This window comes from Hippoglossus hippoglossus, chromosome 17, assembly GCF_009819705.1.
Source record: "Hippoglossus hippoglossus isolate fHipHip1 chromosome 17, fHipHip1.pri, whole genome shotgun sequence".
In the NCBI taxonomy this organism is placed as follows: Eukaryota; Metazoa; Chordata; class Actinopteri; order Pleuronectiformes; family Pleuronectidae; genus Hippoglossus; species Hippoglossus hippoglossus.
The window spans coordinates 10615706-10641171 of record NC_047167.1 but is presented as its reverse complement, the minus strand read 5'-3'; the positions used below and the strand labels follow the sequence as shown (position 1 = coordinate 10641171).

The 25466-nt window shown below is 42.2% G+C and overlaps 3 protein-coding genes across 10 annotated transcripts; 1 reads left to right on the top strand and 2 right to left on the bottom strand.

The window, feature by feature from the left end:
- Positions 1 to 210: 210 nt before the first annotated feature.
- Positions 211 to 10456, top strand: LOC117778401 (calcium-binding mitochondrial carrier protein Aralar1-like). Its single transcript, XM_034613917.1, has 18 exons — positions 211 to 287; positions 1048 to 1101; positions 2332 to 2477; positions 3015 to 3130; positions 3492 to 3631; positions 3851 to 3997; positions 4785 to 4923; positions 5054 to 5147; positions 5256 to 5340; positions 5526 to 5607; positions 5724 to 5882; positions 6649 to 6701; positions 7007 to 7087; positions 7550 to 7690; positions 7805 to 7943; positions 8149 to 8307; positions 8415 to 8505; positions 8653 to 10456. Exons 1-18 carry the CDS (start codon positions 276 to 278, stop codon positions 8864 to 8866), a joined length of 2052 nt encoding a protein of 683 aa, XP_034469808.1. The 5' UTR covers positions 211 to 275; the 3' UTR covers positions 8867 to 10456.
- LOC117778402 (cytoplasmic dynein 1 intermediate chain 2-like) lies at positions 9591 to 19263 on the bottom strand. Of its 8 annotated transcripts, none has more exons than XM_034613919.1 (17): positions 19111 to 19263; positions 17243 to 17351; positions 17000 to 17126; positions 16427 to 16562; positions 15992 to 16054; positions 15646 to 15773; positions 15470 to 15556; positions 15096 to 15258; positions 14892 to 14991; positions 14621 to 14746; positions 13986 to 14132; positions 13768 to 13881; positions 13544 to 13677; positions 13229 to 13373; positions 13000 to 13140; positions 12474 to 12599; positions 9591 to 12016 (listed from the first exon to the last, which is right to left on the bottom strand). In XM_034613919.1, exons 2-17 carry the CDS (start codon positions 17348 to 17350, stop codon positions 11915 to 11917), a joined length of 1947 nt encoding a protein of 648 aa, XP_034469810.1. In that variant the 5' UTR covers position 17351; positions 19111 to 19263; the 3' UTR covers positions 9591 to 11914. The 8 variants fall into 8 exon arrangements, with proteins under 8 accessions (XP_034469810.1, XP_034469809.1, XP_034469812.1 ...); XM_034613918.1 differs by having other exon boundaries at positions 17243 to 17357; positions 19110 to 19251; XM_034613921.1 differs by having other exon boundaries at positions 16427 to 16511; positions 17243 to 17357; positions 19110 to 19251.
- A 629-nt stretch (positions 19264 to 19892) lies between these two features.
- Positions 19893 to 22556, bottom strand: and3 (actinodin3). Its single transcript, XM_034613933.1, has 5 exons — positions 22324 to 22556; positions 21760 to 21823; positions 21511 to 21555; positions 20914 to 21053; positions 19893 to 20812 (listed from the first exon to the last, which is right to left on the bottom strand). The coding sequence occupies exons 1-5, from the start codon at positions 22333 to 22335 to the stop codon at positions 20138 to 20140; spliced, it is 936 nt and encodes a 311-aa protein (XP_034469824.1). The 5' UTR covers positions 22336 to 22556; the 3' UTR covers positions 19893 to 20137.
- Positions 22557 to 25466: the final 2910 nt, after the last annotated feature.

Sequence of the window (25466 nt, the reverse complement as noted above, 5' to 3'; positions counted from 1 at the left end):
GCTTCAGGCAACATTTTAGGCCCCCACTCATCTTTCATTCATATTTGAAATTCATATTATTAGTAGTAGTAGTTGTAGTAGTAGTGGTAGTAGTATTATAGAAGCTGCTTCCATACGAAAGCGTGTGAATCTAAGTCACATCATTGCATTCTCGTACATCCTCTACAGTGTGTGTATGTGTGTGTGTATGTGTGTGCGTGCTTGCGTGCGTGTGGACCTGCTGCAGCTGCTGTGAACGCGCTCTGCGCCTGCACTGTGCGTGACGTCAAACCAGCATGGCGGTCAAGGTGACTTCGGCATCGCTCCCTCAGCGGTGTTTCAACCTCTGCTTTTTCATACTTTCATGTCTTGTGTCGCTTTTTCCTCCGTCGGAACGATGGACGCTGCTGTGTGAACCGGGGGCCGGGGGCGGGGGCCGTGTCGGCAGCGGTGAACCCAGAGAGGCTCTAGCATCCCCGGTGCTAGCCGCCGCCGCCCCGCGGTAGCTCACTGGCCTTGAGACATCCACAACCTCGGGAGTTAGCGGCGTGATGCTAGGCGGCTACCGCACCTAGACCCACCGCGATAAGGACGCTCACCTCAACTGAACTCGCGTCTTTTCACCGCCGCCGCCGCTTCCTCGGTCGTCGTCTCGCAAGTTTCCATTTTAAAGCGTTGACGTGTCCTGACAGCAGCGGTGTGTGTGTGTGTCCTCGTCCTGTGACAGCGGCTCTTGCTAGCTGGCTACACAGTTGCCAGTGGGAGCTTGTGGACACTCGTTCACTAACATTACGGGTCAGTTCTTTAAGGAACTGAATCGTGATGTTTGTGCACCAGGGCGCAGTCGTTTGTCCTTCGTGTGCGTGTATTTCATGTCGGGTTGCTTCCCCTTCCCCGCAGTGGACGTGTCAAGGAGACATTCACCCAACCTCTGCCTCTTGTTTTGCTCCAGTTCGCCGCAGAAAACGAGCTTTAACCGGCAGCTTCTTTCGTCTCAATACAAAAACATTCGCTTTCACTTTGTCCCACAGTGTCCTGATTTTTTGTTGTTGTATTGTGTTGTTTTAGGTGCAATCTACTAAACGTGGGGACCCGAGTGAGCTGAAATCAATCTTCCAGAGGGTAAGATGGGACACAAATCTGTGTTTAATCCCTCTCTCCGTGTCGGGCTATGTTTACCTCGCATATATGTATTCACGTCTGTACATGTCCCGTATTTGTGGAACAGCCACATCTGTACAAAACATCTGGTCCCAAGACTTCACTCGGAGAAGGATCTTGTGGGATTGTGTCATGGGGTTTAAATTAAAGCATTAGCCACAGTTAGAGGTCCAGCACAGACTGATGGGGTTACATTAACCTCACAGTCAACCGGAGGTGAAGAGGTTTTTCAGTTGTTACATTTTTCTTTCTAATACAAGTTGAAGTTTATACACAATTGTGGGTCCGACGTGTCAAGTCAGCTGTTTTGAACGCAGTGGTTGTTTTGTCATGACTCGCTGAGGTTGAAATGGGGCTGTCAGAGAATGTCAGTGCAGCTTAGACCTCTAATCTGAAGGCCCAGTGCTCAGGGACAGTGTGTCAGGTTTCGCTCCAGCACAGCACCAGCAAGGACGTGCTTGCTCTTGCACCTGAAGGATCAGGGATCACCCTGTCACTCTGGTGTGTAGACAACTGTGCGGTCGCAGTGAAGCTTACTGCATGACCGTGAAGTGTCATGTGTAACTGCCATAAGAGGAGTGTTGTTTAATCTTCACCTTTCTCCGAATGTCCTCTGCGTTGCGAGGGAGTGACCAGCCTTCATGGTGTAGTGTGGGCCAGCAGTTGTCGGTCAGCTGCTAAACACACACAGGTTAAATTGCTTTTACCAAAACATTGGCACACGTGTGCCTGCTCGTGCACGTAACGCCACAACTGTGAGATCGATGACCTTGATTTTTCCGGTTGCAGCATGAATCACCAGCCCAGTGAGGGAAAAGACCAATGACAGTCCCAAACCTCGAAATAATGATGTTTATAGCCAAGACATTTTGACACAAAAGCTAATAACTTGACAGTAATTATCAAGTGTATGAATTGAAACTTGCACATTAATGTTTGTGTAATGTTCACAGCCTGTCACACCAGCTTTAAACAAGTAACAAAGAGCCTTCAGTATACAGAGAACTGCTGACCTCACTCAAACCCATGTTCTCTACACAGGCCTCTGAACCAGCTCGGACGCTGTGAGGGTTAACTAAGCTATCGTCAAATCATGCTTTTGAGATGGATTAACTCTTGGTCATGTTAGCGTTAGCATCAGTGAAGTGTCATGTATCCATGTTAATGTTCTTTTTCTGTCTCTCCCCTCAGTATGCCAGTGTCGCGGACAATGAGGGGGAGAGGTTCATGACCCCGGGAGACTTTGTCCAGAGATATCTAGGACTACACACACAGATCCACCACAACCCCAAAACTGTGCAGCTCATCGCTGCAGTGGCTGACACCACAAAGGACGGGTGCGTACACACACACACACACACACACACACACACACACACACACACACACACACACACACACACACACACACACACACACACACACACACACACACACACACACACACACACACACGGCTCATCAACACCAATTTACACTTTATTGAGCCATATCTGATTAGTATTTACCATTATCAGCCCTTGGAGATAAGATAAAACTCCCATTGAGTCCTATTCTCCTGACTGTTATTTTATTCATGCACAGAACCCTCAGTGAAAAGTAGACGTTTTATTCAGAAATTACACAGTTTTTATAAATCAGATGTAGGTAATCTTATTTGCTGTCTGGCCTTTCAGTTCACACACAAACGTTTAATAACGGTTTGCATTTTGTACTGTTGTAAATGTTTCAGTCTTTTGTGAGTTCAGTGAACTGGTTTCTCAACCAACCCTGTTTTACCTGATCTTGGCTTCTTTCCAGGTTCTGTGGTGTGTTTGTGTTAAACCATGTTTCTTTTTCTTCCTCCCGTCTCGTGCACCGCCCCCTACCGGCAGGCTGATCTCATTCCAGGAGTTTCTTGCTTTTGAGTCGGTGTTGTGTGCGCCTGACGCTCTCTTCATCGTAGCCTACCAGCTGTTTGACAAGAATGGATCTGGATCTGTTTCCTTCGGTATGAGCCGTGGCTTTTTATGGGTTTTTGCACGACCTTTAATTTGCTGTTGATGTCAGTGAGCACATGAAAAGGACAGTTTAATTATAGCACTGTATTTTGGGTTAAATATGTTTGCAGCGCCCTTTTTCTATTTCCTGCAGTGCAGTGTGAGGAATGAATTTCCTAATGTGACATTGTGAACCAGATTACTCCTCAGTCTAAGTCATAGACTTATATAATCACTCTCATGCACTGGGTCTACTTACTTTCTTATGTCACTCACAAAGCCTCAGGGCATTAAAATGATTTAACACAATTATTGTATAAGAAATTTGTCTTGAAAATTAATTATTCTTTTGAACGTGTATTTTTGCTGCAGAAAATGTACGTGACATTTTCAGCCAGACCACCGTGCACCACCATATTCCCTTCAACTGGGAATGTGAGTTTATCCGTCTGCACTTTGGGCACGACCGCAAGAAATTCCTCAGCTACCTTGAGTTCACCCAGTTCCTGCAGGTACACACACACACACACACACACACACACACACACACACACACACACACACACACACACACACACACACACACACACACACACACACACACACCCCAATCAGTATTGCTGCACTCTCTTCCTCTTTCACTTGGTCTCTCTTTCTCACACACTGAATGTTACTTTGACTACACCCAAGTTACTTTACACCCAAGTCCTGTGGTGTCATATTTTGTTTAGGAGCTACAGTTGGAGCATGCACGCCAGGCATTTGCCCAGAAGGACAAAGGGAAGAATGGCGTCATCTCTTCCATGGACTTCAGTGACATTATGGCCACCATCAGACACCACGTGCTCACACCCTTTGTGGAGGAGAACCTTGTCTCAGTGAGTGTTTGTGTCAGTGAGCGGCTTACTGACAGTTTTTGTAATGTCACACTATGGCCACAGTGAATATCCATCTTTGATTGACAGGAGTGTTTTCAGTGGGCTACAGTATCTCCCATATTTTTGAGCAGCAAATTTATGTTTTTAATCAAAGGTTAACGGTGACAAAAATTATTTCCCTCTAATATGAAAAACAATCCTTGTGTTTTGATCACTGACAAGTAGAAGAATAATCCACTCTGATATGTTGGGTTATAAAAATGTTCACACTCAGTTAAGGTAAATCCTCCGACACTTCCTATTTGGGGTTCTAAGCCCTAAAGGACAATACTATATATTTTTAAAGTGATGCATTTATAATTTCAGTGTTTCTTTAAGCTTTGCTCAGGGCTCAGTGTCCAGTGCTCTTCTGTGTTTCCATTATTCCGTGACAGTATTATCTCTTATCTTATCTAGGATTATTGTCATATTAAGGTAAAGATCCTGCAGAGATTTGCTCAGTAGGAATAAGCTTGTGTCGTTGATTTATTCAATTCAATCTTTAGTGTCAAGAGATAAATTATGAAGGACCAAGATCAGGCAACAATCAAAAATATCTCAGTAAAATAGGGGAGTTAAAATTATGGAGTGAAGTTTCTCCTTAGCCATTGCAATACAGGAAAGAAATTAAAGTAATTTTTGAATTGATGATATTTGCAACTGCACATCTTTGCTTTCTCGTTTGGGGATTAAATAATAAAACCTTTTGTGTAAAGTACCTGATGTTTTACTTTCCTTCTCCTACCAGGCCGCAGGTGGAAGCACCTCTCACATGGTCAGCTTTTCATACTTCAATGCCTTCAACTCCCTCCTGAACAACATGGAGCTGATCCGTAAAATTTACAGCACTCTGGCTGGCACGCGGAAGGACACGCTCGCGACCAAAGGTGCACACATCGTTATGTTACAGGGATTTTGTGTCTTTGCTTTTCAGCTGATATGTTCTCATGGGTGTCAGGAATATTCATGTTATTCATGTGGAGGGTAATTTCCTCTCATCTCCCTTTCTCCCTGCAGAAGAGTTTGTTCATGCTGCCAACAAGTTTGGCCAAGTCACTCCCATGGAAATTGACATTCTGTACCAGTTGTCAGGCCTGCACTCCCCCTCTGGGTAAATGTTTACTGATCAGTTTTAACAGATATTTACTGTTCACTACATGCAAACATGTCAGTAATGTCAGTAATGTTAATAACAGGGGAATAAATAACTGTGTCTCAGGCGCCTGAACCTCGCTGACATTGAGAGGATAACTCCATTAGAGGAAGGATGTCTGCCACACCACCTGGTTGAAAGTCAGAAACAGGTAGGATGCTTGTAACTCCTGATTCATAATTATGTTACTGTCTCTTAAATGTCCTTAAAAAGCTGATCTATTGGCTCTTTATGACACGTTCTTTTATTCACATCCCAAATGCAGGATTCCGTCTTGTCTTACCATCGTCTGAATTATGTATAATTGTGTTCTCTTGTTCTTTTGTATTTCATCAGACCCATGGGGACGGCTCCAGGCCTGTATATCTTCAGGTTGCAGAGTCAGCCTACAGGTTCACTCTGGGCGCCATCGCTGGAGGTGAGTTGCACCATGAGCCTGAGACAAGCCACTGTCTGATGAGCACACAGCAGCATCCAGTAAGTGAATTTTGATGAATTAAATTCAGTCTGAGTTGTGTGTGTGTGTCTGCATAGCCACGGGAGCGACGGCGGTGTACCCCATCGACTTGGTGAAGACTCGTATGCAGAACCAGAGGTCCACAGGATCCTTTGTCGGGGAGCTGATGTACAAGAACAGCTTTGACTGCGCTAAGAAGGTGCTCCGCTACGAGGGTTTCTTTGGCTTCTACAGAGGTAGGACATGTTAGGAGACTGCACTTGTGTTATTCACACCACCAGTTATTGGGGTTCGAGGCTCCTGTCTTTTATTTATTCATTCAGCTCAGCTGTGTATCATTTTTCTAAACATTTGAGTTAATATTCCTCGCCATTTCATTCAATTCTTAAACACATATCAGCTGAAAAAGCCTTTATCATTATATTTTAAAATGTATGGTGTGTCCCTGTTGTAAACTATACATTTTCTCAGCTAAAGCATTTTTTCAGGTGCTTGGCTCCTTTTTACCACCGATGCACACTTCAAATATGAGCCAAATATATATATGTGTATTTTAACATTAATATTTGTTTTGTTTGTTGTGGAAGTGATGCAGTGCCTTTCTTTGTCTAATAATTGCAGCGTTTTGTTTCTGCATTACGCAAAAATATTATTCTATCACAATAGCTTTTCTATAGCCGCAAATGTTCAGAGGAAATGAGGGACACAAATCTCTTAAAAATAGAGAACAGAAGAGCTCTGCTAGTGACAGAAATCATCTCTAAAGATGATTCTATCAGTGAATTGGGTCGAGTAACTAGAGGACTGTGAGACAGCAAATGAGTCTCTTGGCTCCCAGGTCATGGTGTCAAACTCTCCTCCTCGCACACACTCCTGTTTTTGACATCGTCTGACATTCCATGTTATCATTTCCTTTCGATTGCGCATTTCTTGTTCCTGTCTGTTCAGTATTACCATTGAAATGAGATTCTCATGTCACCTGTTCCCCTCGATGCCCCACAGGTCTGGTCCCTCAGCTTATAGGTGTGGCACCTGAGAAGGCCATCAAACTCACTGTGAGTACAACCCTGCACAATAATGATCCCCCTCCACTCACTTTGCATACACACTTGCTATGTTACGTCAGTTTTAATTATAGCACTTTTTACAAAAATGTTTTCTGTTCGTCTCATCTGTACATTTATGCTTCTTTTATTTCTGTAAAGCACATTGAATGACCTGTGTATGATAATGCTGTATACAAATTGATTTGCCTTGAATCATTAGAATTGTATTATTATGAAAGTCATTGCAAATTTACAGAAGCCAAAGTGAACCTCAAGTCTTTGGTCTGATGCTTGTTTTGGTTTGTGTCTCACAGGTGAATGACTTTGTAAGAGACAAGTTCACTGACAAAAGCAACGGCATTGCTTTCGTGGCTGAGGTCCTGGCAGGTGGCTGTGTAAGTACCAGGCTCCACACTGTTTTTGTTTGTAAATGCATAAATTAACCGTAGATGAGATAAAAATGTAACTTTGTGTGTCGTAACTCGTGCATGAAACCTCCACGTGTTTTATTAACTTGCTTGCAGAGTTCCAAATAATGTCACTAACATCGGACTGAAATATTAAACTGTTCCCAGAGTGATGGTCTCACTGTCAATGCAAAATGTTTTTTGTTTCTTGTTTTTGTTTTCGATAGCGTTGTTCATCCTTACACACATTGGCCCAGCACTGCTTACCATCCGAGGAAATGGAAAAGTAAATGAGTGATCAGGATTTTAATTTTGTACTTTTGATACTTGTCTTGAGCAAGACTTGACTCCCATACCTCAGCTGCGTATATGTGACATGCAGGAGAAGTGATGTGCGTCGTTTTTTTAATGAAGTCGGTGAATAAGCTGCTCTTCTCCTCGTGTTTTCAGGCTGGAGGCTCTCAGGTGATCTTTACCAACCCTCTGGAGATCGTGAAGATTCGCCTGCAGGTGGCAGGTGAGATCACCACCGGACCTCGAGTCAGTGCACTCAGCGTGGTCCGTGACCTTGGGTTCTTCGGCCTTTACAAGGTACTGGACCCTGCTTTAATTCACTGTGTGTTGATGTACACTCTTCTCTTCGCCTCAGTCTTTCAGTCTTACACAGTCCACTACATATGTCTTTTATTTTGTTTGTGTGTCCAGGGTGCTAAAGCGTGTTTCCTGAGAGACATCCCGTTCTCAGCCATCTACTTCCCCGCGTACGCACACCTCAAGTCCATGTTCGCCGATGACCAGGGCAGGCTGGGGGCTCTGCAGCTTCTCACAGCCGGAGCGATTGCAGGTAATTTTAGATTGTGACCCAGAACAGAAGCCATCACTGAGAACGTGATCCAGTGAATCATCGGCATGTAATCTTGTCAAATACTGCATGAAAAAGTCAGTTGAAACCCCAGCTGCTAGCAGAAACAAGAAATGCTAATCAACAAGCTATCAAAGGTTTGAAGACGTAGCATCTCATCCTTTTCCTTTTTAACTTCATTTCCCAGGTATCCCTGCTGCCTCCCTTGTGACGCCCGCTGATGTTGTCAAGACCCGTCTGCAAGTGGCAGCCAGGGCAGGACAGACGTCTTACTCCGGAGTCATCGACTGCTTCACGAAGATCATGAAAGAGGAGGGTTTCAGGGCATTGTGGAAGGGAGCTGGAGGTGTGTGTCTGTTTGTGTGTTCTCCTGCAGGCAGTAACACAATGTATCTCAGAATATTGTTGCATTGAAACCACGCTGACTTGTGTGTCTGCTTTCCTCTTGTCCAGCTCGTATGTGCCGGTCCTCTCCTCAGTTTGGTGTGACTCTGGTGACTTATGAGCTTTTGCAGCGGTGGTTCTATGTCGACTTCGGAGGACAGTAAGTTGATACACAGACAGGAAATATTACTCTCAAATTTTAACTGCCGTTTTGTTTCTTTTTAAATTTGCTGAAAAAAAACTTAAATTTTTATATCATTTATTTATAAATGCTTAAAGTCATATTGTCCTCCTCTCCTCCCCGCAGTCGTCCGGCAGGATCTGAGCCCACACCCAAGTCTCGCATCTCCGAGCTTCCTCCCATCAACGCAGACCACGTGGGAGGCTACCGCCTGGCTGCAGCCACCTTCGCAGGGGTGGAGAACAAATTTGGCCTCCACCTCCCCAAGTTCAAGTCCTCCGGCGTGGTGTCCATACATCACCCAGAGCCCGTCGCTGCCACGCCAGCTCAGGCCCCATAGAGGCCCCAGCATCTCCATATCATTCTGCTATTTCTCACCTCCTCTACCAGGAGCCAGAAACTTAGATACACAAACAAAACAAACAACAGTTAACAGGCACTCCCCAAATAGGGGCCATAAAGTTAGGAAAAAACAACAGCAGCCCGTCTACTCTCTCCAGGGTGAAGGTGTGATCCACTGGTCCCACAGTCGCCAGTTATAGAGGCAGACAGACGGGACCAGAGCGCTGACTGTGTTGTATCTTGAGTGCCTGCTCGCTCCTGGCCTCTTCATCCTTTGTGTTCCTTCTCTCCAGCATTTGTATAAAATTGACTCTTGCACTCCTCTCTCTCTCATGAGTAGCTGATATGATTTATATTTTGTTTTCTGTCTCATACTCAGTTTGAGTAGCGCTTCTCATTTTGGACAGCGGGCATAGAAGTGATTAGATTGGTCGGCACGGTGTTTGGGCGTCGCTCTCGATCCAGTCCTCACACAGGAGGTTACGTACTGTACATATTGTATAACTGCAACAAAGATAATGTTACGAGACAGAGCTCCAGTCGTAACATTCAGTTGGAATCATTATACAGTAACTGTAATGTTAATGGCAACGTGGGGCCTTTGGTCCTGGTCTCTTGAGAATCGCTCTTACTGATGTACAAAGGTTTTCCGATTGTGTTTTCTTGGCGAAACAAGAATGGCGAGCAGAGAAATAGGAATTAATAAATTAAATGTATCTCAATTCAGTCATTGTATTTTATTGAAATAAATCATCCATATGGGTTTAATTTTACCGCTAAGTCTCGAGTTTTATTCCAATGGAAAAGTGAATCATCTGTAACAGGGAAGAACACGGTACAATTATTCTCTGCAGAATACTGACAATTCTGTCTTGTTGTAACAAACATGGTGGCTACGGTGCAATTTTCTCATTTTATATATTGAAGCAAAATTAGTTTTTCCAGCCTGGTGACGTTGGACTTCTGCATCATGAAGAAAAATTGGATGGAGAAAAAGTATGAATTATTTTCCAGCCTCATCTTTCCAACTTAATGCAGATCTTAATTTAGTTTATTTAAACCCTCTCAATGAGTACATGTCAGGAAACACTTTTTACTACTTGGACAGGTACAGAGTAGAAAACAACCTTTGGTACAGGAAAAAACACTTTAACTGTACTAGTGTCAATAAATTCAAGGCAAGTATAGTTATGGACCTTAATTGGTAAAAGCTTGTGCCGATTTTAGGAATGTACTACTCAAGCCTTTAGTACAAAGCAGCATTTTTAAACAAAACACAATTTAAATAAGTGCCACCATTGGAATAAATAATAAATATTGTAGTGGTTAAAATGTAAGAGTGACACACTTCCGCACAGGCCACAAAAGTGTCTGTTTAAGCACATGATCCGGTTTTAGTCATCAAATTAAAGTGCTGCTGAGGATACAGAGGAAATGATACTGATATGTCAGCGGTTTCTTTTTCTTTTGCTCCCCTGAAAACACTCCCAACGCCGACCGTGTGCACAAGTGTGTCCAGAAAATATTAAAACATGTCAAAACACTACAATGGTACTAAAAAGGTGCAAGTACAAAGGTTTGCATATTTTAAAAAAAGGACTGAGTTGGTTGAGGCTTCAGGACAGGAGCAGATTCTGGAGCACCGAGGATGAAATCAAAGCTAGAAGTGTAGAGAGTGGACAGCCACGTCCATCCTGGTTCTCACTTCCCTGTGTTCTTCTCAATCACCTGACTTACTGTACTACCACTGCTACATGTGACATTCATCGTATCTACAAATGTTCTCTTAAAGACATTTAAAAACATGTTTAAAACTGTCTTTTCTATCCGTTCTAGCTCTGCACCTCTCCTCAGGCCAGTTCATGTAGTAGTGGGTGGAAAAGGTGAAAGCCACAGAGGAGAGAGCAGCTCCTCTTGGCAGTGTGTGCCAGAAGTTGATAATGTACCGGGGCGGTCGCACCAGCTGGTGTGAAGCTAAGTCGCCGTTCAGAGTTTAACCTCATAGTTACACCAGTTGCACTATCTAGATTTTAAATCTTCTCCTCATCAGGACCTGTTGCAAATATTATGCCTGGTCAGGAGCAGTCAAAATCTAAACCAGCAGACGATGAAGAAGCAGTAGTGAAGTAGTCGGCTTCTCAGTGAGCTGAGCCAGACTCATTCTCCTGCTCTCCCACAGAGCTGGTGGGTGGTGTGTAAAAACATCTGTTTACAGTTTACAGCGCCCTCTCTCTCTCTCTCTCTCTCTCATTGACTGTCCCCTTGTTTCCCTGAGTGACTGAAACAAGGTTTACGATTGTGTATTTTTTAAAGTTAACCGTCTCAGAAACCAACATGTTCTGTGAAGAGGTCTATGATCTCTGCTCCATTCCATTACATTTGCTCCATTAAAAGGTTCAGTGTGTAAGATTTAGGTGAAAGGGATCTATTGGCAGAAATTTTATATAAAATAATTCTAGTGATATTTTCATTAGTGTGTTTCATTAAATTGTACAAGTTGTCATTTACTTTACCCTAGAATGGGCCTTTTATATTTAAATACTTTATATTTACATCGGGCGCGGGTCTTCTCTACGGAGGCCGCCTTTTTTTTTTTTTTTTACAGTCGTCCAAACTGGACAAACTAAACACCTTTGAGTTTTTATGACAATTGAAGGTTACCACAGGTTCTCCTTTATGTTTGGAAGGGGAATGTGAGACTTCACCACTAGATGTCACTAGATTCTACACACTGAACCTTTGAATTCATTTTATATTAGTAAGCTACTGCTAATAATGATAGCAACAACTGTTTGATATCTAAATGTGAAACAAGCCAGTTGGGCTGTCAGCGTTAATGGTCTGTAAAAGTGCGCTTTTACATGACTGTGCATTGCTAAGACCGGGCGTAGTTAAGACTAAGTCTTATGTTCAGTTGGTGCAACTGAACTTAAGTCCATTACAAAGACTGGTCTTAAAAAAGACTGACTTAACAAAGAACCAATTGGTGCAACAGGCCCCTGAAGAGGAATTATGAGCAGTTGTTAGTGAGGTGGGGTGTACATTATCAGACATTGGCCAGTTCCTCAGCTTCATCTCGGTTCTCATTGATCTCAGCCAGCGTCCTGACGAAGCGTGTCCACTCGTCAGCCTTTGGCACGCAGATTTGCTGCAGAAACACAAGGACAAGGCACCAGCAGTGTGTCAAAGAGAGAACGTGGAAACAAAAGGTGATTTCACTGGATTTAGTTTGAGCACGGAGGATAAATACAGAGATGAAAACTTTTATTTACCAGAACAAACAGTGAAGATGTGCATTTATGTTCACATTTTACGTTAAAAAAAAATATGATGGCATATTTGGCTGTATTTGGATTTTCTTTTTATTTACAGTTATTTCTAAGTTATAATTTGATAAGTTAATGCTTAAACTGTAAAATATCAAGCCTCAATTACAGCCATGTTTTTCAAAATATACTTATTATCTCAATAGGGCATCAGAATTGTTTACACCACTATCAGTATCTGCATTGGCCTCCAAAACTCCATATTGTTCGAGCTTTAGCTTGTGTAGCAATGGCTGAAATTACAAAAAAACTAATAGTAAAAAAGCCACGACGTCTCACCTCTCCTACGTCGTAGACCTGCACCTGTCCGTCTGAGTCCCCAGTGGCGATCTCTTTTCCAGTGTGAGCCCATCTCACACGGTTCAGTGCTGGAGACCCCTCCACACACACACTGGCGGTGGGAACCTAGAAAACACACATCAACTTATAAGAAAGAAGATTCATGGAAGGTCCCGAGTGATTCCATTCTACGATAAAACTGTGCTTTCAAAAAGCTTATGAAACAATCTTAGCAGAAAATTGTATGATTCCTAAAAGACATTTTGGAAGTACGGTAATTCACTTTCTTGCCCAGTTAGTTGAAAAAACTGAAATTACTCTAATATGGTGCCAGAAAATAAATATATCATACTTTTACAGTCTATTTTTTAAAGATAAGACTAAATTTAATTTAAATTTCTCTCTCTCTCTCGCTTCAGTAGTGCTAGTCCAGGTATTATATTGCCAGGGTGACTGTTTATACATGCCTCCAGTCTTTAAGGGGGAAATTAAGGTCTTGAGTTTCAGTGTGTGTGTGTTTGCATACTTCAGTGTCATTGTTGAGGTTCCACAGGTCCAGACGTCCGGCGAGGTCCACGCACGCAAACAGAGCAGGGTGTGTCGGAGACCACATCGCATCATAGACGTAGTCACAGCTGTCCTCGAATGAGTACAGTGGACGGGTACTCTGTAAGGAGGAGGAGAGGGAGAAATGGATTCAAGTAAAGGAGCGTAGCTAATGGGGCCTCTAATAGAAGTGTGTGAGTGTGTCTCACCTTGGTGCTCCAGAGTTTGACGGTCCAATCAAAAGAGGAGGAGATGAAGAGATGAGAGAAGTCAACTGGTCCACCAGCGCTGTGACAGCTCAGCCCAGTCACTGGACCATGGTGGCCTTCAAACACCTCAGTGATACCTGCCTTACTGTTACACACATATAAGACACAGAAGATTACTGTAACACACATTTCAGATGTCTGTGACGAACACTACTAATTACTGTCTTTCCCAAAAAGGCTTTCCCGTTACTTTTAGGAGGTCTAAGTGTTTATTCAACATGCTAACAGGAATCTGATATTAGAAAGAACTCTCACCTCCCGTGTCGACAGGCGGTGTAGACGGAGCCGTCCTCGCTACCCACCACAAAGTTGTTGACGTCTCCCAGAGGGAAGGCCATGGAGGTAACAGCCACTGCCTTGCTCTGTTTGAACACCAGCTCCAGACTGTCCTGCAGGGAGAGAAAAGAAAATCACACAACCTCAGACTCCCTGTCATTTAACAACAGTGTCTGTACATCATCCACGCACAGTCATCATACCTGCGGCTGTGAGAGCATGTCAAGGCTCCAAGAGCACATCTTTCCATCAGTGGAAATGCTGATCAGGTTGTTGGCGTTCTGGGTTCCCACCACGTTCACACAGTAGACTGGGTGCTGAACACAGGACAGAGCACAGCAACATAAACATCATCCAGAAAGAACAACTGACAAAATACTGGCTGAAAAACCAAAAAGGTGCGTGAGCTCCGATGCTTTACTGTATGAGCAGCTGCAGACAGGGGGGTTCTCTGGACAGGGGTGCGCTTGTTGCTCCTGTTGTCCCACAGGACAATCTGTCCCGAATACGTCCCACCCACCACCAGGTTGGGGTGAAACTTTGCAAATCCAGCTGACATCACCTCTGACTGCAGAATGGAAAAAATATAATTAAAATATTTTGCTTCTGTCTTAATGTTTGGTTTTCTAAAGCATAAAATAAACTATTCAAAGATCCACTGTGTAGGATTTATGGGAATCTATTGGCAGAAATTTAATATAATAGTCATAATTATGTTTTTATTACCTTAGAATGAGCTCTCTATATCTACATCAGAAGCGGGTCCTCTACCAGAGTCCGTCATGTTGCATGTTTCTACAGTAGCCCTAAGTGGACAAACCAAATACTGGCTCCCCAGATGGCCTTTACTGTTTTTACATTACCCGAAGGCTGCCCTAGCCTCTCCAACATGACTGGGAGTAGAGGGTCAGGTGAGGGGATTGTTGTAATATTCAGCTTCACTACTAGATATCACTAAGTCCTACATACTCACACTCTCATACTAAGGAATAAATAAAAAACCTTCAAAGAAAATGAGTTGCTTGCAGAGCAACAGCATGTGAGTTCTGCCCTCACCTGGCAGTGGAAGATGTACTCAGGTGTACCCTTCTTGTACTTCATGTTCCAGACCAGTGCCACTCCGTCAGGCTCATGAGGAGCATCCTCATTGTTGTTGTATGAGGCCAGGAGCAGTTCTGGGTACTGGGAGGAATATAGCAGCCAATATTAGAAGCAGTGGAGCAAAGTAAAAATCTTTAAAGGGATTTAAAAATCTAAAATGAATTAATACAGACTTTTCTTAAAAGCTAGAATTTCTCTGTGGGCATCAATGACAAACACCTCATACCTGAGGGGACCAGTCAAGACAGGTGACCACTCTGTTTTTAGTCCAGCGCTCATCTGCAAACTGTCTGTTCAGAACCAGCTTTGCACCTGCCTGCAGGTCACTGAAAAAGACGGAGAAAAATGAGTACTTACACCACCTATCCATCTGTCCATCACCTTTTCTCTAGTTACAGCATTTACACTAAGGTTTGTTAATTTGCCTCACCCCTCCTTATCCTCCAGATCTCTGCCGCTGTAGTCGAAGCAGACGTCCACGTGCTCAGCCAGAGCTCTCTCAACAATTCTGCTGCCTCGCTCGAAAAACGACAAGAACTCCTCGGAGTGCATGACCTGAAGCTTCTCTTCTTCAGTCAGCTCCTTGGGAGTATCTATACAAAGATTATTCAGTATTCAAGAGGAAAAAATGTTAAAAAAAGATCTTCACTTTTCTTATGATACTGAACTGAATTTAGTGGATAGAAATTAACTCAAAAGTTGGATAATGTAAGCTGAAACTACTCTTTCCAGTAATCAGCATTATTAAAAAGTATTTCCTGTCACTGTTATTGTTATTTACATGTTACAAACTTAGGTCCTTACCCTCATCCTGCTGTTCACCCTGTTCATCTTTTTCTTCGTTGTCTTCTACTGGAGGAGCAGCAGTTATCTCCTCATCCTCTTCCTCATCTGGAACACACACAACCACACATTCAATTTCGTTTTCACAAAACAGGTTGGAGAAGAGGTAAAGTTGGTATGTGTCTGTGTTTTTTTACCTGCTTTTTGATCAGCGTGTGACAATGCATCGGTGGGTGTCTGCGTTTCTTTGCAGTAAGACACCATTTCCTTCGGGACAAAGTCCACCTGGGTCAATTTGGACATGCCCAGCCTCACAGCTCCACGTCTGCACATACACACACACACACACATAAAACCACAGTGGACATAAGCTAACACATACACAGGATTGAGATACAGTGGAACTGAATGCAACGTTTACATGAAGTAACAGAAATAGTGATGCACAGAGATAATATTAACACATTTGGACAAATCTAAGATGAAACCACAAAAACTGATTAAGGCTGGAAGACAAGCTAAAGGAGAGAGGAGGAGCAGTACCCCATCAGCTCAGAGTCGGAGTGCAGTTGCAGAGTAGAGGGGTCAGGATCCCAATGCAATGTCCTTATACAGCCAAACCACCACATGGTATTAATAAGAAGAAAGACGGGACAGAGAAAAAGAAAGAGGAAAACAAGAGGATGAAACCAAATGCAGAAAACGGGCAAAAGGTGAGCCACATCAGAAATGTTAGAGATTGGAAAGACAGAAAAGAGGAAGAGAAAGGAGGACAGGGAGAGAAGAAGTAGAACGGAGTGCATGTTAATAAAGACACATCAGCGTGCTGGTGAAAAGGCAAAGAGGAGACACGTCAGAATTCATCAAGTGTATTTACAATGTTAACACACACACTTAGCATGCAAGTACGACTCTAAATCACAGAAAAATGAGCTAAAACGACCCATCCCCAGCTCTCTCTGTCACAAACACACAAACCTTGGTCCTGCGTTTCCGTCCCCAGAATCTTGGCTTCCTGCGTCACTGCCCACTGATTTGTTGGAGGGAGACATGGGGGCAGGGACTAGGTAGTGAAACAGACATGTATCTTCTGTTACTACCCTCAGGGGCTGAGCTGTGAGTGCGTGTGTGTTTGTGAGTGCGTGAGTCGATGAATGGGTGGGTGGGTGAGTGAGTGAGTGAGTGAGGGAGGGAGTGAGGTATGAAAAGAGTGTGTGGACGAGTGAGTGAGTGAATGAGGTTGCATGCAGTAAGGAGGACAAAACACAAAAGGACAGAAAAAGGGGAGAGAAGAGAGAATGAAAATAAATGGCGAGCAGGTTTTAGGTGTCATGCCGAAAAACAGTTGTGAAGAATGTTGAGATATGTTGGGAAGACAGGGGGGAAAAAGCAGAGTGGATGTAATCAAGCCAGACCACAAAGTTAGAGGTGACATTTATAAACGCTGCAACTCCATCAAGCACATAACCAGAAAATGATGGGAGATAAGTGGGGTGAGGGACAAAAATAGAGGCAGGCTGGCAGTGTGTGTGTGTGTGTGTGTGTGTTTACCATGGGGTATGTCAGGAGTGATGCCAACACTCTGCAGGAGCGCCTCCGCCTCCCTCCTCTTCCTCTCCAGGTCAGAGTCTTCGTGGCTGCCCGAGGAACCACCTTCCGCTCCGCGCTTTGCATCTCCCTACAGGGTACAGAACGTGGTCAACCTCACCTCAGCTTGAAAACACATCAGACATTTCACAGTAACTGAACACTGTCAAGCTGAACCAAATTAAAAGGAGTTGAAAGGAAACATACATCCTTCTTTTTCTTCTCCTCTTCTTTTCTCTTTTTCTCCTCTCGAATCTGGGCGATCCGTTGTTTCTTCCTCTCCAGCTCAGCCTTCAGCTCACTCTTGTCGGACATACTGCGGGAGAATTCAAACGGGCCGGTGAAAAAAACCTAAAAGCTAGCTAACCTAAAAGCTACCCTCGGCAAAAATTAATTTTAAGTAAAAAATACTAAACAGTCTGTTCTCAGCTTCTCCAATGTGAGGATTTGAATCTTGCTACTTCCCCTTGTCTTATACATTAGTGAACTAACTCTCTTTGGGTTTTGGACTGTTGCTTTTTAGATTTCGTTATAGTTTTATTTATTTCCAAAATAAATAAAAAAGACGTGATACATAAATTCTGAGGGAACGTGAAGGAGAATTGCCTAAAAACCCTCCAGGGGCTTGAAAAGTGACATTCTCCAAGCTGAAAACTACAGGAAATAGGTAAACAACTTTTATTATGCCAGTTATCTGTCTCAATAGCTACATTTAACACAAAGTAAAAGCATAAACACAGTTTTACACATTAGCTACAGTTAATCCCATAAAACCCGATCCATTAAATAATTATACTAACTCCCACGCACATGAAAAACACATCACTAATTCATGCAAGTGTACACAGACTCATTAGCAGAATAGGAACACACACTCACGATTTGGACAAGGACAACACACTATACACACACTATATATAAATATATATATATATATATATATATTTATTTATTTATAGGACAAAGTAAAAAATTGATTGGACCAATCTTTTATAGACAGTCCACATGGAAATTATTGGTTGGACAGAGGGAGGAATATTAAAAAGTAATGTTGGAATAGGGGGAAATTATAATATGGAATTCTTCCCTATTTATTTATAGTTTATAGTCTTAATCTATTTGTTGCTGTTTTATATGAAACATCTAGAAACTAGAGTAAAAACTAAATGCACTGTTAACCAATGGCATGAGATTTGTTCATTCATTTCGACCTGCTTTATTTCAGAGCATCTGCAAGATGCATCACTAAACATTAACAAACAGCCCCAGAAAAGGTCCTTTGGACAGGAAAGTTGTGCTCCTATTAAAAACAAAATCATCTTTTCCAGTGTGCAGACTTCACATGAGAGAGATAAGAGCAACCCACACTGCAGCAGCAGCCCTGGGCCGGTCACACTGGAAACATGTGAACTACAAATCAGCTGTTCACAACAATGATCTCTTTATCTGCTCTCTCCATAGTGTCAGGGCCTTGAACCACTGAGCTGGTGTGTTAGGTAAAAACATCCAAACTAAACAAAGATGAATGCCTCAATGATGCTTTTATCCTAAATGATATAAACTTTAGATTGTTGTATGGACTCTTCATGCCTTTATATTAGAAGTCAGAGCTCACAGTGTCATTAAGGATAGTGCAGACATGACAACAGATACACCCTGGTTATATTCATGTGCTAATCCTATCTGGGTGGCGAGTGTCCACAACACTGAGACAACTGAGACACTCAACATCTCCACCCACTGTCAGAACTGTAGGGAAACACAGAAAGGAGCCTTAGCGTCTGTCGCGCCTCACATCTCCTCTGTTGGCTCTACCTCGGCTTCATGTTGTCAATTGTTTACACCCAGTCTGGGATCTGTCAAACGTTGGTTATAATCTAATTACTCCACTGTCGGCTAAATGCTAAACTGGCTAGCTGTGTTAGCATGCTAATCTCCATGGCAGGAGGAGGCCCGTCTCCTACAATGAGCGGACATAACGGAAACATCGCGGAGCAACGCCCGAGTTTTTTCTGTCCCGCCGTCCCCGGGTATGTGTGAAGGCCACGCGGCTGTGGAGGTGAAGAGGTAAATACCTGGTGCCGGGTGTCTGACGGAAGAGGACGAGAGGACGACAGCTTATAGAGCGAGACAGGGATGATGGAGGGGAACAGTGATGATGCTGGAAGAGAGGGAGCCGCTGCAGTGCTCTTCTTCAGCGCTCAGCCCGAACACCAGCAGGAGTATTACCGAGTATTACCGACCTCTGCCGGCACAAACTGGAAACTACATAGATCCATTATTATTATTAGTAGTAGTAGTAGTGTTATTAGTATTATTAGTATTATTTGTACTGCACTGTGCTCATTATTCATATTTTTATTATAAAAATTACATATCCTCCTATAGTCTGAATCATATCGCTGCACTGTTTAGCATATAACATTATATCACAGCGTTTTCCCTACTGTATACACGATCATACCTGATTCATTGTTACTACGTTGATCATTATCATTATCATGTACTGACTGTGTTAATGTTTGTGTACTGCTATAATAGTGTTTTGTGTCGAATTGTTCTAATATGGAACAAATATTTTATTTTATTCTTTTCTTTTTACCTGTATATATTCTGTACTTCAGTTGTACTTATTATGATTATTATGATTATTATTATTATGATTATTATCATTATCTTATTATTATTAGTAGTAGTAGTAGGAGTGGATAGCATATTGGCCCATAGTTAAGTCAAAACTATCTATCCCCTCTAGCTGTCAAATAAAAAAAAATGGTAGCAGGGAAAGAGACACATTTCCTATTTCAAACCCATGCAATGACAAATGAAATATAAAATCACACACTTGTTTTTTGTCGATACATTTTTTATTGTTTTTTTCTTTTTATCCCACACAACATTTTATTGTGTATCACAATATGAGCACTCATACATACATACTGTACAGGTATAGTGTGGAAAACCATGAGGAAAAAAAGCTTTGTTTACATGTCTGCCTTGTTAGACATGATGACCTGCATGAGTTTTACTTTTAGTTTGTGGATTTGCTCACAGTCCTGTCATGATTTAGTTACTTATGATTTCTTAAGCACTGTGTTTTTTTTACTCTTCTGGAGCTGGATTGGCATATTTAAAGGGGTCATAAAGGTCACGTTTGAAATCATAAGGGTCAAAGTGAGGGTAGGGGTTTCCCTCTATGTCTGGTTCTGCAGGGGCACTCTCCTCAGCTTTTGCTTCTTCCTCTATTACCACTTTCTCCTCAGCTGGTGCCTCTGGTGCAGATGTTTCCTGGATAGGGCGGGGAGGGTGGTCAATGAGGCAGTCAGGATCCCAGTAAGGGTCGCAGTCATACTCCATACCTTTGGCAGCGATAACAGGAGGTGGAGGAAGAGAGGGAGGAGGGGCAGACTTTTGGGGAGGAGGGGGAGGTGGAGGAGGAGCTGCAGCCTTAATCTCCTCCTCTGTTTTGGGCCTGCAGGCCGGGTTGCGTCGTGGGTCACACAGCACTGGAACAGCCCCCGTAGGCAGGTAGACGATCTGAGGTTTGCACAGCGGGTCTCTGGGGTTGCACAGGTAGATCCTCTGAGCGTTCTCCAGGGGGTCTGGTGTTGGAGCAGGGGTGGTGGGAGGTGGAGGAGGCAGGGTAGTTGTAGCTGGTGCAGCGGTAGTCGTCTGAACACCTAACATGTTTTGGTAACTGGAGGCGTCTGGGCCGTAGGTCAACTCCAAGTGACGCATCTGCTGGTAGAGTATCCTGATCCTGTCAATCTCATAGATCTGACAGAGAAAAAGAATGTGCTCAGAGAGGACACAGAACATTTTGAGCTGAATAGATCCACATTTGTTCACGTAAATATTTCCACTCATTCTCATCTTACGCCCTCCATGTGTCCAATGCTGTTGTAGTAGCGGTAGTAGGACTGAAAGTCAGGAGTCCCTCTGTGCCACTTTGGGTCGACATTCCTCGTTGGTCGAGAATTAGTCAAGAAATCATGAGCCTGAGCTGAGTCAATGTTCACTGGGTTCAATGTGGAAGAACATGGAAACAGGAATTATAAGAATACACATTCTCATATCATTTGAAACACAATTTGAGAAGCAATCTGTTTTAAACTACTGACAAATTTGGAAAATAGAGTAATTACATCCTAAAATGTGCCATAAGCTATTATATATAAATATAACAGGTATAATATATATTTTATTAAATATAATGATATATATAGAAGTTGTAAAGTAACATATTAAATGTGCTTATGGCAAGTAACTTTAAAATAGTTAGTTCCAGCTGTAAATGTACCTTAAAACCAGCAGGTCAAAAAATGGCTGCACTTTAATTTACTATGACATTTTACATGAAATACAGACTTTTAAGAAAATCTCAGCCTTTAAACGATAATCTAAATCGTTTTTAATCTGTTTATACTTTGAATCTAACCAGATTACAATCTGCAATAACATGAAAGATCAATTACCTCCAGGATTCTTTACTTTCATAAGAGATGTTGCTTCTAGCAAACCTGGAGAGAAGCACAGAAAATCTTAGACACACATACATACAAAATAATAGTGCTTAACATTATATATAAAGCATGAAAGTATATGGCCAAGATTGTAAAGACTTTCCGCTCATGACCTTGAATCCAGATTTAAGTTATTGTCCCACAGCTGTAACTCTTAAATTAAACTAAAATGACAAAAACAATTTAATGCATTTTACAAACCTGACATAAACAGCAGACAGCATAGCGCCCTCCACAGGAACTCGTCAAACATCATCCTTGATGTCTGAAATTACAATATTAAGCAATACACCAGTTATTGCAATTTGCCTTTTATGGCCACTGTTATTCACAAAACAATATTAGATTAATGCACACATGACACAGCACATAACAAAAGGGTACAAAAATATGCAGGGACACTCAAACGTGTCACATCACATGATAATTACAACCAGATGTAATTCATCTGCCTTCAAGAAAAAAGATACCAGGATAACAAAAAATTACCCAACATGAAAAATCCTCTAAAATCCCAGTGGGTACTTAAAGTGTATCTGTGCCACTTCATAGTGATGTATTTCCCTGTGAAGCTACTACTGCACTTTGCAATTTGGTCAGTTACAGAACTCTCTGATATTTATTTGCACAATGGCAGACAATCATGGTGCAGAAAATGGTCCAAACATGGTGCAAATATGAAATGTAAATATTTGAAAGGCTCTGCTTTAAACCTGACACGGCTACTGCAGAAAAAAAATACATGGTTTAACTGAACGTGCTCACCTGGTGTTGCATCTCCCCCGTCCTGGACTAATGTGCTGCACAACATATGTGTTCATAAATACTGCTGATAATCCCGAGGCGTTTCCATTGGCCACTGACCTGCTGGCAGGCCTGACTCCACCCCTCGTGCATTTTCTGTATAGACGTGGAAGAGCTCATTAGCACGTTGAGCATGAACCAGCAGTAAAAGGTGAACTTCAAACAAAATGTGAAACCTTGTAAAGTCACAGGAAACAACCAGGTGACTGCAGGGCACCCACTGGGTGCGCAGGCAGTCCAGTTACTTACATGTACCAAAGGGATTATAATCCTGGGTGAAGCCATGAGTGGAGGCAGAATTCATGCATGCATTTTTCCAAAATCTATATCTGCAAAACACTGATTCCTCAATCTGTTTTATGCTCCACATTTGCAAAATATGGTGACATGCACCATGTTACTGTAGAGTAATTCTTGACAAAACATGCCTGGCAGGTAAAAATTAACCCTCTGTGCCCAAAACAGCTGGATGTGTCCTTTTAACTTTGGTCCTGGCCAATCAAGAAATAGAGGGGGAGATGAGTCAACTGCTGTTTAAGTCCCCAAGAAATATGCAGGAGTTATGGGCCTGCTTGTCGCAACACCAAGAATCTGTAACACAGACCTGGGAATTGTTGTTCAGACACTTCAATACATATTTCTCAATCTTTGGATAGCACAAGTAGACACATATGTTCGTTTAAAATAAAATCTGGTTAAAAGTTAAGTACAAATTTTTTTTTAAATCACCAGAACCTCATTTACTTGTATAAGACACTCTGTGTCTTCCTGTTTCAATTGGAGACAAAAACATTGGGAAACAGATAAATGAAATGAAATAAGTTTCAAGTGACAAACTATTGAGTGATTCAGAAAATGTTGTTTCAAATGAACCACCACATGTTATGGACATGCTGCAATATGTATTAGTGATAAAAAGCTTTTTGTCATTGGCTGGACTGTATAACTGGGATCCTTCAAGTATCTGTGAAATAGCAGTGTAACCCATACGATTCTAAAGGGGGATGTGCATGTGTTGTAGTGTTGGTTGCCCCACTCACTGACACATATTTCATTATCAGCAGTTGCCCCATGTGCAGAGGTTTGAGTTCTCTGCAGCGGCTGCCAGTTTGGTTTTGATCTGGCGCCTTTGCTGCATGTCTTCCCTGCTGTCTTCAAAAGATCTTAAATCCAAAAAAGAAATATGAAATAAGAACAAGCAATTCCTATGCTCTGGCTAAACTCTGGACAAATGTCAACCATGGCTCAGTCAGGTAATATATCAGTTTTTTTATCTGATTTGTACGTACTTCATTACATTCTCAGGTCTTCTTTTGACCCATTTTGACTTTCTTGCTTTCCATCTTGCTCAGTGACTGTCCACCCATCCGCTGTTTGACATTTCAACAGTGAAGCAAATTCTATCCTTCAAACCAGGAGGTGAGGCTGCGATCAAAGAGCACAAGAAGGAGACAGGCAGTCTGAAGGAGTCCTGCCAGGTGGCTAATGGTGAACATCGTACTGTAATTGCTCTGTGCACATGACAAAAATGGAAGGGTACGGGCACCTATTACTCTTAAATGATATACATTTATTCCACCTGTATACTGGGACAAACAGCTGCAGTACAAACTCAACTATTTTCAGAGAGTGTAAGTGGGAGAAGAAAAACATTATTTTCCATTTTTTTCCATGTGGCAGTTTGACAGTGAACTGAAGAGATAAACTTTCTGAATGGATGAAAGATCATGCTACTATATCTTTAGAAAATAAAAAACAACATCGATAAAAAAGGGTTTATCATGTTAAACGAGATTGTAAATTATATCTCCATTGTTTTGTGATGGAAAAAGTAAAATATGACCTCTTGTACCCAGCTATTGGTTAAACTATGGCACAACACTTTTTAAGTAGATGCTTACTTGTGGTGTGAAATCTCTCCTGGGCGACATTACACACCTCATAATCATTTTAATGCTCTTTTTATGTATGTATGTTGGAGACCATGTCGTGGTTGCATTACTGTGGCGTATGGCTCTCGTTGCACAACTTTAACACTTCACCTTCAGGGTATCAATTATCATAACATGTGCCCCTCTGATCCTCAAGTCAAATTACACCTTGTCATGGAGCTCTCTGCAGGAAACGAGAGGATCAGCTCCAGAGAAATGTCTTCAGGTCATTCCAAAGCGACGCTTCCTCTGTGCTCTTTGCTCAGCCACTACAGCCTCTATATACACTGAAAGCAAGTCGGTTCTGACTCTGATCACCATGCTGGAAATGTGGGCCTGGATAGTTGGCTGGAGCAGACTTTTGTTTTGTTTGTAGGTCCAGACAAGGTTCAGCACTGACTAGATGTTTAAGCCTCAACTAAACCTAAGCCAAACCACACTTTTCAAACTTAGTCCAGGCTTAAGTTGCCTCAAAAAAGTGGTTTAAGGCTATAAGAATTGATAACTTCCTGATTTAACACCCTCTTCATCATGCAGTAAGATAGAAGCCCCCTCTCCCAGTGCTGATTGGTAATCTGTAAACAGAAATACCACTTTAGACGATTAAGTTTGAAACTGATACACCGTCATGACTCCATGGGCTACATTCATGTCATGGAGCCATTGTTAACATCATTAGTGTAATTAGTAACACAAGTAGGTTTGTGACAAGTCAAGAAGTCTGGGGTGAAAAAAGACAGTGGTCAAATGTAAAAAATAAATAAATAATGGTCTACATTTACTCAAGAACTAGATGTAAGAAATATCGTATGCATATTTTTATTTCATACATCTACTCCAATCGATTTACTAACAATGCTTCTGTCATTTACTAAATTAAGATTTTGACTCCACAACAAGAACACTGTTTGTAATATAATACTTTTTTGTATTTTAAATTATGATTTTGCTACTTTTACTTAAGTATGAGTTCTTTTTACTTCTCCCACCTCTGGAAAATGTCCATTCAGTGAATGACACAAATAGAGGTGGAATTTGTGAGCTCAAGAAAAGATAAGATAAGATACGATAAGATGAGATAAAACTGTATTGATCCACACACAGGGGGAATACAGTTGTTACAGCAGCAGGCAGGTCAGAATGTAAAAAAAGCCGTAGAGGCCATAGAATAAA